This window comes from Thunnus thynnus, chromosome 22 (genome assembly GCF_963924715.1).
Source record: "Thunnus thynnus chromosome 22, fThuThy2.1, whole genome shotgun sequence".
NCBI lineage: Eukaryota > Metazoa > Chordata > Actinopteri > Scombriformes > Scombridae > Thunnus > Thunnus thynnus.
The window spans coordinates 14,107,558-14,120,536 of NC_089538.1; the positions used below are offsets into that span (position 1 = coordinate 14,107,558).

Sequence of the window (12,979 nt, forward strand, 5' to 3'; positions counted from 1 at the left end):
GTTCTTTTGCGACGATTAGGAAATTATCCATACAGTACACAGAAAATATCGTCCAAAGACAGCATTTCTTAATGTTACTCAAATGATCCATAGTTTGGTTAGTTGGCATGCTAGGATTAAAGACATAGTTCTGCGTTTTTGGGAAATCTGCTGATTAAATGAGTGGTAGGAGTGAGAGGTAGCTAGTTAGCTTGCTCATAAAATCAACTGTTTGTTTAGGTGAAGGTTCCAGGTTCTTCACTATTTTCAAATTTCTTTCATATACAGTATATATCCATTATTTGAGCACAACCAATGGGAACTTGATAACAATAAAAGTGCCAGATGTTGCTATGAGATTTGCGGCTGCAGAGAGTCTCATATCTTTTTTTTGTACTTTTTCTGTTGTCTGTGATTGTTGCCATGATCCAAGCAGCTGTTTGAACCCACAGAAGAGATTACGGCAGAGCTTTTCGAGTCCCTTAGCCCAGTTTCTCTGTATCTTTTCACTGTTATTTATATTTCAAAAGACTGCTTGTACAGATGAAGACTGGCAGAATTTTTTTTGTGTGTGTGTGTGTGTATGCAAGTGTGTAAAGTACAAAGTTGGTATCATTTTATTCAGTTGCATTTAAACCAACCTTGTGTGAAGCTTGATGACCATTGATACCAGTATTGATGCCCCACTTCACTCCCTTCAATAAGTCAGTGACACAAAAACTGAATTCATGTTTGCTATCACAACAAGGAAACACTATTAACTCCAATGGGATACATTTGGCTTTTCTTCTTTTTTTCTTCTATTGTATGTCTGCACATTTGAAAAGACTACTCAAAATGTGTCTAGACATATTGTACAATGTATTATTTGCCATGATCGACCTGTAAAGTAAATGAATACTGAGACCTTTCAGTGGCAGGTAATGAATGCACCGACATCCACGTTTCATGGCAAAAGCTTCTAAGTGCTCATGCTTTTGACAACTGCAAATGCCAAATCTAAACTGTTACCAACACATTACTTTGCATTAGCGCAGAAAAATGTTGCTCTTTGAACGCACAAAGTTTTCGGAGCCTGCGTTTTCTACAACTTGTTGCCCTTTCCCTCCTCCCACAGCTGTCTCTACACATACCGAGGGTGAGGACAAGATCCAAGTTCTGCTGATGGTGGAGGGCGGAAGGTATGTCAGTCTCTAAAAAAAAAAGGTTTGCTAATTGGTAACTTATTTGCGATACAGCAACACTATGCATTATACAGCGTTTGTTAGCTTTGGTTATCCTTTGTCTTGTTAGTCCAAATGCACTTTACTTACTGTAATCCAAGTGCATCCAAGGTAATTAAGGCCTTGCTAGACTGCCTGCTTCGGTTAGAGAGAAGAGATGAGATGGCACGTAACACATCTTAGTCCTCACACAAGCCCACAGTTTGAGGCTCCCTTTTAGAGTAATGCAACAAGACTTTGTGCTTACTGCGTTAATTGCTGTTCGTTTGTGTGTTTTTGATCAAACCTCGCGGGAGAAACGGCGGTTGTTTATAGATGTGTGTTCTGTAGAAGCGCTTTTAGATTCCTTTAATCTTGTTGGTTGTTTATTTAATGACTTAGCTGTGCTTTTCCAAATACTGTGAACAACTTTGGGTCTTGAAATATGAATATCGTTACTTAAAATTATATCAAGGAATGCTTCATTGATAATTATCTTTTTCCTCCTTTTTTTTTTTTAAATAGAACAGTTTACATCCATGGCTTCAACAAGATGGACTTCACACTGTGGCACTCTGCCATCACACAGGCTGCAGGCACTGACGGCAATGCGCTCAGCGACCAGCAGCTGACGAAAAACGGTGTCCCCATTATAGTGGACAGTTGCATCGCTTTTGTCACTCAGTATGGTGAGTCCCATTATATTTAAGGGGTGAAAAGTTTTAAAAAATAAGTTCTGCATGACTATTATTATGATTTCCCCTTGAGGAACTGATTCATCCAGCATGCTGCGTCGTGCTGAGAATTTCATGCTTTCTAATGTTGTCGAGCATAATGCTGTGACATTATCTCTGTTTTCGCTGTATTTTTAGAAATGTAGCAAATGCAGTCCAACTTTTTTCCCTGCACTGTCACTGCGGGATTCCTCCGTCCAAAGTTATTTGTAAAACATAAACACACATACACACACACACACACACACACACACACAAAATCTATATTACATGTTGCCTTTTGCCTTGGAAATGCATAATAAATGCAAATGGAGACTTCTACAGTATCATTATAACTAGTATGCAATGTAATGAGGGACTGGCGTAAAAGTTAACTCTAACTGAAACTGTAAAGTGTTACAGAAGGTTAATATACCTTACACCGACAATTTTATTCTACCTGCAATTTAGATTCAAATGTGCTTATATAATGTTGTTAAATCCCACAACTGAAAGTATACATGAGGTTGGTTATTACCCTATAATTGTATTTAGTTATATAGAAATCTACCTGCTGTCATTTGCTGTTGCAGACACTACCCATCAGAGGCTATTCATCATCAGACAGTGACTATTTAAAAAGAAAATAGAAAAAGCAGAAGTCATAAAGTGATGAGCTGAACAATTTCATTGTCTTCAATCTTGGAAAAAGCCAATTTCCTTATTTAATCATCCATCTATAATGTCCTTCTTCTGTCATTGTATCCAGGTTTGTGCCAGGAGGGGGTCTACCAGAAGCCGGGAGACCCTGGCCGAGTGGCCCTCCTCCTGGAGGAGTTCACTCGCAACGCCCGTAACGTCAAGCTGAGAGAGAAGGAACACCATTTGGAGGACGTCGCGGGCACCCTGAAGGACTTCTTATCCCAGGCGGAAGATGCACTGCTGACCAAGGAGCTCTATCCATACTGGGTGTCAGCTCTGGGTACGTGAGGTGTCTGGTGGGTGGAGGTGGGGACGTTTATTGGAGTGACGTGATAAGCAAAAATATGCTGATGTTAAACAATGGGATATAGTGTTAATAGAATTACACCATGATAAAATAACAAATATTTAAATGCTCAGTAATTAGAGTGTAGCATTACCCTCATTTCATTTGTGTGTCATACTAGTGTCTTAATTTATACTTTAGTATATTTGGCGTTATTTGAAAGCATTGCTCTCATCTGTGTGGTTTTGTAGATGAGAAGGACGAGAAGCAGAGAGTGAAAAAGTACTCCACTTTCATAGAGAGTTTGCCTAAGATAAACAGGTCAACCCTTGAAGCTCTGCTCCAGCATCTTTACAGGTATACACACACACACACACACACACACACAGAGTTAGAGCAGCTTGTACTAGTCAAGGTCAATGTCAAAGTAAACTTTATTTTTCCAATAGAAAGATTGGTCTAAACCACTAAAAACATCAAAAACACAACATGAAGATGACAAAACAACATTTATTGCTGAATTTGCAACGTCATATTTCATTAGACATACTGTGGAGTGGATCATTCAAAGTACAAGCTGGAAGGAAAAAAGCTATTTTGTCACTGAATAAACAGTGTCCTTTGGTTGAAAATGATAAATCAATCCCATATTGTTTGTACCGTTTGTTGGCATTTTCCAAGTAAGACAGATTGAGTGGCTTATTATTAAAACTCTGGCCATTAGCAATCACACAGCTGATGTCGAAAACACAAGTTTCCGGATATGTTTCATAAACGTATTTATTCTCAGTCAGTCATTTGCTCACTGTAGAGTCAGTGTAAGTTAAAAAAGAATAAACATAGTAATAAGTTACAATGTGCAAGCTGTCTTAAGAACTAATCACAAAGCTGCTGAGCTCAACTTTTTACTGAAAGACTGAGAGAACTCTTGAGCTAAGCGAGGGGGCGGGATCGACGTTATTACCATGCATGACATCAGTTATTTACTTGAACTGTCAAACAAATGTGGATCTGAAGAGTACATTTATCATTTAAGGATTAATTCTCACAGACAGCAGCAATATTTCAAGTTCATCAGTACTGCAAAGTGTATTTTTTCTAATCTCAGTGTCAAGAGTAGTGGAGAGTTGTGCAAACTGTCATCTCCGGTGAGCTTATTAACTCACCTGCCATCAAAATATGCTTTTAAAAGTTCGTTATTGTTGTATTTTTCCATCATACTGACACAACGAGGCTCATTACCTGCAGAATCTGACTGATCATGAGCAGGTCGTAGTGTCTTTAGGAGGCTGCCTCTAACTTCTCTCAGACTTAGGAGCTATTTTTAGCGTTAAAATGCTTTCTGACTTACACTTAGACCAAAACTTCAGGAGTCCTCTGGGCTGGCTGGAACTTCTCTCAGACTCATGGGCTACTTTTAGCACTAAAATGCCTTTTTCCTTACACTTACACCGAAATGTAGGAGTCCTAAAGTTATGACCCTTGTTTTTAGGGGTTTCTACTAACTCGGCCACTTACGAGCTACTTTTAGCCTTAGAATGTTTTGTGAATACGACTCTGATATTTGGAAACAATAATACACTGTTCTGCATGATGTAGGAATACAAACACACACACACACTAAATCTAGCTTCACAGCTTGGTTCCTTCCCTGCAGCTACCTCACACTGCAAACCTGTTTGTTCTCTCCCCTCTAGTTGCATTAAGATACACTTTGCTGTCTTGATGTCTCATTCACTGATGCTCACATTACACAACATCCCCACAGAAACCTGCAGTGGATAGTTGTGATTTAGCTGCATTATGTTAATGATGTAGATTGTTTGGAGAAGACTTAATTGGCCCTTTGCTGAATTTGGACCGAGGCCCAACATTTCTGTGTGTGTTTGTGTCTGAGTGTACAGTATGTGTGGGCATGCGAGATTGAGAGAGTAAGAGATACAGATGTTATTCGTGTCAATTGACGTGATTACTGCAGTAATACCGCGGTAATGTGAAGGGGGGGAGGTGAAATAATGTATTCAGGAGTAGTCGCAGTGCACACGAACAACCACCAGGTGGCACATGTGAGCAGTGCAGATGCAGTTTCTCTCTGTCTCTCTACTGTAGGTACCGTCTACAACCATACAGCACAACCATCTGTCAAGTTTTAATAGTTAAATAATAATATTCAATATTTCTTAGGTCGAATTCCTCTGTGTTCTTTGTCGATTTGTGTTTTTAAGCATAGGATTTTCAGTTATATTAAAATGAGGTTTTTAAATGCGGAAAAATGAATGCGGGGTGTCAAATTCACTGTGTCAAAGTCGATCAAATAAAGTAAGTGCTGATAAAACCATTTGATTCCTATCAAACTTTGATTTGAAGTGTCATTACTGAGTGTTAAGCAGTGCATGCATTATTCGGCAGAACTGATTGTTGCTACTGAGTTATGCATCCCCTATTATTTCAGCTTAAGTCATTATGAAATGTATGAAATTCACACAGCCCGAAATATGCACTGATAAAACCGGTTTCAATGTAGACACCATGTGGGGTCGCTATTCTGTCTGGTTCGTGGAGCCGTGCGTTGTCTGGTAAAAGAGCAACGAGGAAGGCGAAGTCAAGTGATATAATTCCTGTCCTACGTGAAAACTATTCGGCTCATTCAAGATGAGCTGTGTCTCATCTGGAAAGTGTAACGCTGTTTATCTTGTCTTGAGTTTTTGGGAGAGGTTTTGCTATCAGCTTTTAGCTTCCTGCCTTCCTGCAGAGGTGTTTATTTACTTTAAATGAATGTATAGCTGAGTATATGCAGGTAAAAGTATTTTTTTTGTAACATATATGTCAATGAATTTGTGTACATATCAGATATTTTATTAAAAAAATGTATTTTGTTATGTGCAAATAAATAAAGGAATAAACACCAATCAATACTCGAAATGCAAGTGGACAGGAGCAGAAATTTCATCTTTGATAGATCTTCATCTATTAAATATTCTGTCAGGGCTTCACGTCTGATCAGAGGAGAATCTACATGTCCCACTTGTTACCGAAAGTTTTCTCTTATTTCAGTTCATAATGCTGACAAGAATCAAATAATTACGTAATGTTCATATTGTAGGCTATCTGTAATATTTGGTTACTGAATGTTTTCTGTCTCTCTGGCTGATAAAAGTATACGATGCCTGGCGGTTAGATTTGTGTCTGACTTGATCCCGTCTTGCTCTGACGTCACGTGTATTCAATCCAAATATGAATCTTTGAAGATTAGGGGGAGAAATATTTAATATTTAATGCCATCTCTCCCCTTTTTCCATAAGTGGGTTAAGGGAGGGGGTTTTGTTTGAATAGTTGAATGAATAGTTTGCGCATCCCCCATGTGTGGCCATGTGTTACTGGCCACATATTTTGTTTTGTTAATAGCCCTCCTGCTGCTGCTGTCTGGTTCAAGTAGGAATCTAAAATCTTGTACAAAGACCTCTCTCTAAAACTCAAGACAAAATAAATTATAGAAAAAAATAATAATTCAGTTTTATTTGAATGTATTTATTTCAGGAATGTGATGTGAATGAGTTTGATATGTCAGTTGATTATGGTCGGCATGTTGACCGGCACGTCGTGGTCCGCTATTAGACCTGGAAATCCTCAATAAATCATCAATACAGAATAGTGTTCTGTATTGATGATACTGATAGAGACTAATGTCTATTAATTGGTTTGAAAATCTGATATCGGAGCTTAAATTTCATCATTTTATGTCAGCCCAGCGTGGCAGGGATTTGCATCTCCATTACAACAGGGCTACCCGCTTGAAGGTGTGACAATTAAGTTGAATCTAATCTAATCTAAAATAAAGGAAAGGCCAAGCAGGCATCGGCTGCCATTAATCACAGAATGTAGGCCGGAGTGAGCGTTCAAGATCTGTTGCAGACAGCTTGTTTCTAGCCATCATGTACATTCTGATACAAATGTGTGAGGGAGGTTAATTTACATAAAACATTATCATTCTCTCTTGGACATTTGTATCACAATATACCCGATGGCCACCTCCATTTATTTCCTTAGCATATTGATGGAGGACAATTCTAGACACACACATTAACGTGTGTGTGTGTGTTAAAATAGGTGTTGTACAATGCTATACTGTGTGGTAGGAACTATTGTGTGTGCGCTGCTGAATGTGTGTAGGTACATTTGGGTTTCTAAATATGTTTCTCCCTGTGATGATTCAGGATTCAGCAGTGTTCCCACCTCAACCAGATGCCGAGTGAAAAACTGGCCTCTGTGTTCTCCTCCTGCCTGTTCCAGACTGGAGGACAAACCCCACAGGAAATTAACGTGGTCCATGACCTCATCAACAACTACATTACGCTCTTCAGTGTGAGTCAAACATGTTCTGTTTTTTTTTTTTTTCGTTTGTTTGTTTTTTGCCCTTTGAATGTGTTGATAATGGAGAGGAAGTCATTGGGAGACAATGAGGAGGTTAACAAAGGGCTGAGCTGAGCACGGTTACATGATATAGGTCTTCCAACCTGTAAGTTACATAACATCAGGTTTTCATTGCATAAACACACATTATATAATTAATAAAAATATAACCATAGAGTAAAAAAAACCCATGATATCACAGATAGATATTCTGACTGTCTACATTAAAGCCTACATGGTTACAACTCATGACAAATCAGAAATTGTTTTTTACAATTTTTTATGTGTACACATCTCCAGAAAACAGGTCACCTAGAACAAAACATAACAACGGACATCTTTCGCTTGAGCCAAAAAGAAGCAAGGCTAATGACTTTGTTCCATATGTGAGGAACCGTATTTATAGCATAAAAATATAACAGTGATGGGGGGGGGAACAAATTCCCCTATGACTGAGCAGTAATAGAAGACATACAACTGTTTCCGCGGGATGAATAATACTCTTAATGACTAGATTTATATGTGAAGTTGGTAGGGTGCACTTTTAAAAGATTTACTTTTTGAATTGTAAATGAATTTTACCGGTGAAGGTCTACTGAACAAAATTTCATTACTAAATAAAGTGAAAACAAGTGACCGATGGTGTGCTTCTCAATAAATTATGCATTGTATACATTATGTATATTGCACCATGACCATCCATAATTGAAAAATATACATATTGTTCTCTAAACTCCTTCCCAGCTGTGTTTACCACCACTTACTTTATAGCTCTATGACTACGCTTCACTTTGTCACTGTCAGATGTGTTTATCATGGATCCCGGCTAGATAGCAACTGTAGCCCAGGTGTAGTGCAGTAGTAGCAGGCCTACTGGATTAAGAATCACTCCTACCAATAATCAATGACAGATGAAAAAAATAAAACATCCACGTATTACCATATTGCATATCTAAACCATGCTGCAGGCATGACTTTATTCACACTCTGTTACTTCAGCCATCTGGGAAGCAGAACTGTTGTTGCCAAATCTCCACAATAGGCTTGACTTTGCTGATGTGCGGATGAGCAGGGGTGTGGGATCAGTGTTACCCTTGGAGAGCCGCCTGGCTTATGGGATACGCAGCACCGAGCGACTGCTAATTCCCCAGCGGAACGCCTGGATCCCTCTTGTTCTGACGTTAAAGGAGGAGCATTAACTCCAAATCGGTTTGGGACGCCATCATTCGCATGACAAATAGCCATTAAGCTCAACCAATCATGAGCCCAATAGCAGTGAATACACACGCTGTGACATAAAACGAGTGAGGCGTCTCGCTAATTAAAGCACCAGTTCTGTGCTGGATGTCGTTGACGGGGCCCATTATCAGGCCTAAACACACACACGACGAGCGTGCGTTTGTGAGGTTTTTTTTCTCCCCCCGCAATCTTCTCTGCCATTCGTATAACTCTAACAAAGCAAATTGTTCTCTGAAAATGATAATGCTGTTAAAAAAAAAAAAAAAAAAAAAAAAAAAAAGTTGGAATAAAAAATGTAATTTCCCACCCAGAGCTTTTGTGAAAGAAAAGAGTATTCACTTGGTGCTGAGCTGTGTCAAACACTCCCAGCCAACTTCCTTCTTCGAAAATTAGTTTTAGAAGTGTTAGCTGAACGACCCAGTTCTACACTTTGCGTATGACCTTTTTCTTGGTTTTATCTAGTCAGCCATGATTGATATTTAAGTGCTGAAATTAAGAATACCATCCAAAATGGTTCAACGAAGCAACCTCATGTTTTTCACAAAGTAGTGTACTTGAAAAGTTTCTCTTCAAGTGATTTCGAATTAAGGTGTGTGTGTGTGTATGTGTGTGTGTGTGTGTGTGTGTTTCCAACAGGTCAATGAAGACCAGGTGCAACAGATGGAGAGAGAGAATAGTTTCATCACACGCTGGAACGACAAAAAGGACACCACAGTAAGTCAAGCTGCAGAGCCCAAATAGCAATCCCCAACGGGTGTTCTGTTTGTTTGTCCGCGTGTGTGTGTATTGATTCGCCGGCATGCGTCAGGGTCTCTCAAATCAGGGCTTCATTTGAGCAGGTTTCCTGTTTTTCTAGCTAAAATGAGGGAGGGGATAAGGGGAAGGCGGAGGAGGCAGGAGCAGGCGGGTGAGGAAAAAAGGGCTTTGTTCCTGTTAACCTTTACGGCAGGTACTTTATGCCTGGATGCCTCAGCCTAGAAAAACATTTGGTTCAGATAACTGGGGGGGAAAAAAATTAAATCACATGCTGCTGCTGTTGTTGAAATCTGAAATAAGTTGTTTATGCCCGCTCCTCTCTGCTCTTTCCCCTTTCCCTCCACCTTGTCCGTAGGTTTTCACAACACGTCTGGCACTGTGGGGCATAAGGGTTACTCAGTGGAAAGCCAGTGCTATTATAAAGCTGTCGGAGGTGAAAATTGGGACGACATTTTAGTTATAGACTCAACTTGTCTGGTTTTACCTGGGTATGATATGGCAGAAAAACATGAAAGTTATTATTTTCATTAAGGGCAGTCATTTTAGTGTAATTACAAACCAGCATGTATACGATTTCCGCGTCGAGATAATGGATAAGCTTATTTCAGGGGTGATTTAAAATTTAAATGCTTAAAATCATTTAAATGCTACATTAATCACTTCTTTTTACTTAGGACTCCCTCATTTTCATAGTTTAACATTTCACTCGCCGCTCCGTCGTGGAGACCACAAGCTACAGAACGATTGAACCCAATCATTTGAACCACTTATTTGGAAGTGAAAAGCAAAGTGAAAGTTAAAAGTTGAAACCCTGAAAATATCTGTTATATTTATTCATTTCATGCAGCTGCTTTTTAGTAGCTCTCAACCTGAAGAAATGTGAAAAAAAGGGTAATAATAATGTAATTTTTCCACCCACAGATTGTAAAGGCTGTTATTGCGGTGGTTATGTATGTATGCAAGTTTATTTATAGTGTATGTGGCTCAGGTTTATATAAGCTATCATGTAAAAAGCTATCTCAGTGGTCTTTTATTCAATGGACAATGGAAAGGATTTAAATTATACCTTTTAGGATCTAGGTAAAAATAGAGTAAAATTTTCTTTTAGACGTCATATTTTCAATAACAGACAATTGTGAAAATGATGTTGGATGGTTGTGAAAATATTAAAAGACTCCAGGCATTGTTTTAAGATGTATATAAAATGCTTTACTTTGAATAATAATTTGTGTCTAATATGTTTTTTCTACAAAAAAACTTAAATTATCTTGTTAAAATCCTTATAATGACATCTACTCCTTCCAGAATCTATGAAAATGCAAAATATTTTTCATTTCAAAAGTTCAACTGCTGAACACAAGATGTCTCCTAAACTTCACTGAAAAGTCAATTTCTTAGTGTGTACTGGCGGTTTAAGCTTCTACATCACACTTGTGTAAGTTGAATACTGGCCCACGATTGGCTCCAAACTAGCTGTGATGTCACAAATCATACTCGTAGGCGCACGACTTAAACACTGATTTTCAGTGAGCAAAGAGAAACTTTCCACTTTCAGCAGATGAATGTGAAAACAGCTTTCTAGTGTATAACCCTGCACATACATCATTCTGCACAGGGAAGCTCAAAAATACAGGGGAAGGAACAGGAAGAAAAACACATTTTTGAGTGAAGGGGAACATTCGTCTTTTAGATTTTTGTCTCTTAGAGATGAATTACTCGACAAACTCAGGAATGTTAAAGCTATTTCTTCTGAAAATGGTGTTAGTTTCCCTCACTGGGCAAAATTACGTAAACTTTTGTCTGATGAGACTTCAACCATGCTAGCAGCATCTGTATGTTAGGCACAGTTTATCAGGATGTTAACACAGCGCTCACATGCTGATGTATAGCATGCAAAGTTTAGCATGTTAGCCTGCTAACATTTGCTAATTAGCACTAAACACAAACACCTCCCTAACAAATCCCACTAGTTTGGTTAAAAACACACATTCAAGACTGTGGTTATTTAAAGATAAAACAGTTTAAGATAACTATTCAGCCTACAGTATAAACCTTACCAAACAAAGGGAAAAGTTAAAGGACTTAAGGGTATAGGATGTAGGCTTTGCTGAATAAAATCTCTGTGGTGTGCACTTGAATACCAATACAAGGTGTGCTTTTGACATTTGCAGGAAGCTTGTCTCAGAGGGCTCGGACCTTGCAGGTTAAGATTTTGACCTCATCTGTTTCCTTTTAAAGACAGAGAATGACAAGCAGGCTTGCAAGTAGATAGTATGTATTTGGGCAGCTGTGGCTCAGAGGTAGAGCAGGTGGTTCACTAATCGGAAGATCGGCAGTTTGATCCCTGGCTCCTCCAGTCCGCATGTGGAAGTGTCCTTGGACAAGATACTGAACCCCAAATTGCTCCCATCAGTGTGTGCGAGTGTGTGTGAATGAGCATTAGAAACTCCTCCTGGTGGGCACCTTGCATGGCAGCCTCTGCCATCAGTGTATGAATATGAGTGTGAATTGGGGAACAATGTAATGTAAAGCACTTTCAGACTAGAAAAGTGCTATATACATGCAGTCCATTTACTATTTGGACTCAGGGAGTGAGTAAATCAGTGATATAATGAGGTGCAAGGCGATGTCATGTCTTGTAAGTTGGAAGTGGCACTTTAAAATCAATACTTGCATTAACAGTCAGAGCCAGTCCAGGGAGTATGACTTTGGTGAAGATTAAAAATGCCTTCATTTTGAATAAAGCGTTACTGTTTTTCTTACTCGTTGCTGAGAAATCTCCCCATCAGCTGTTAGACCATTTAAGGCCTTGATCAGACAAAGCGCTTTTTATTAGGCCGGGGCGGCTTTTTGTTTTATTGTTTTCAATGAGTGACGCTTTTTGCTCGCTGCTTTTACGTTGTTGAGCGCCTTGTGTTTTTGCAGGAGCGCCCTGAAGGCCTCGAGTTGAAAAAACTTCAATTCAGAGTGGAAAAGCCCAACGTCATTTGCGTTTTTTCCCATTGTCCAATCGCATGAATTGAGAAGGGGCATTCTGCAGTGGTGACAACAACAAGTGGAGATAACCAGACCGGTGTGGGACAAACTGAGTTAGTAGTGGCTGTTGCTGTATACCTGGAGCTATATGACTTTACCGACCACAGTTACCATGATCTGAACAGAAAACAGCAGGCCTAGAGTGAGTTCACGTCACAGCAAAAAACAGTTATGGACAGGCGATTCGGTGGTTGTCTAGCAACAACAACAAAAAAGAAACCGCTTTTTTTTAAAAATTGTAGCCTTCAACAAAAAAAGCAGTGTGGTACATCTGACGTTTCGCAACCTGGAGAAAGTGCTTCGTCTGATTTGGGCCTAAGACTTCCTTTTGTTGCTTTTTTTGCTACAAGCTGTCAACATCTTTATTTTCTTTCTTTCTTTTTCACTCAACAAATGCTGTTTGTAAAGTGTGCCTGCAGTCTTCCTCCCATCACATAACAATGAAAAGGAAGGAGAAAAAGTGTACTGAGCAAACCAACATGGCCCCATATCTGTATATGACATTTTCACAATTACAGCTTTTGCTCCATTGGTTTGAATGACTGTAATTTCTACAGTATGTCATTTTAGGGCTATTTGAGTCGGAAGTGGCTTCCTTCTCTTATCATGCAACAGTTCTCTCAGCTCAAGCCAATAATGGACCTCAGTCACCTGCA

The 12,979-nt window shown here is 39.2% G+C and overlaps 1 protein-coding gene across 2 annotated transcripts in view; it reads left to right on the forward strand.

Moving 5' to 3' along the window:
- Nucleotides 1-12,979, forward strand: part of arap2 (ArfGAP with RhoGAP domain, ankyrin repeat and PH domain 2) — a 138,755-nt gene that overhangs the window by 108,434 nt on the left and 17,342 nt on the right. For both annotated transcript variants that reach the window (XM_067579056.1, XM_067579055.1), the window contains 6 exons: nt 1,097-1,160; nt 1,707-1,870; nt 2,664-2,876; nt 3,134-3,239; nt 7,097-7,244; nt 9,168-9,245. In XM_067579056.1, the coding sequence (XP_067435157.1) occupies nt 1,097-1,160; nt 1,707-1,870; nt 2,664-2,876; nt 3,134-3,239; nt 7,097-7,244; nt 9,168-9,245 (773 nt within the window). The remainder of the gene's footprint in view (nt 1-1,096; nt 1,161-1,706; nt 1,871-2,663; nt 2,877-3,133; nt 3,240-7,096; nt 7,245-9,167; nt 9,246-12,979) is intronic.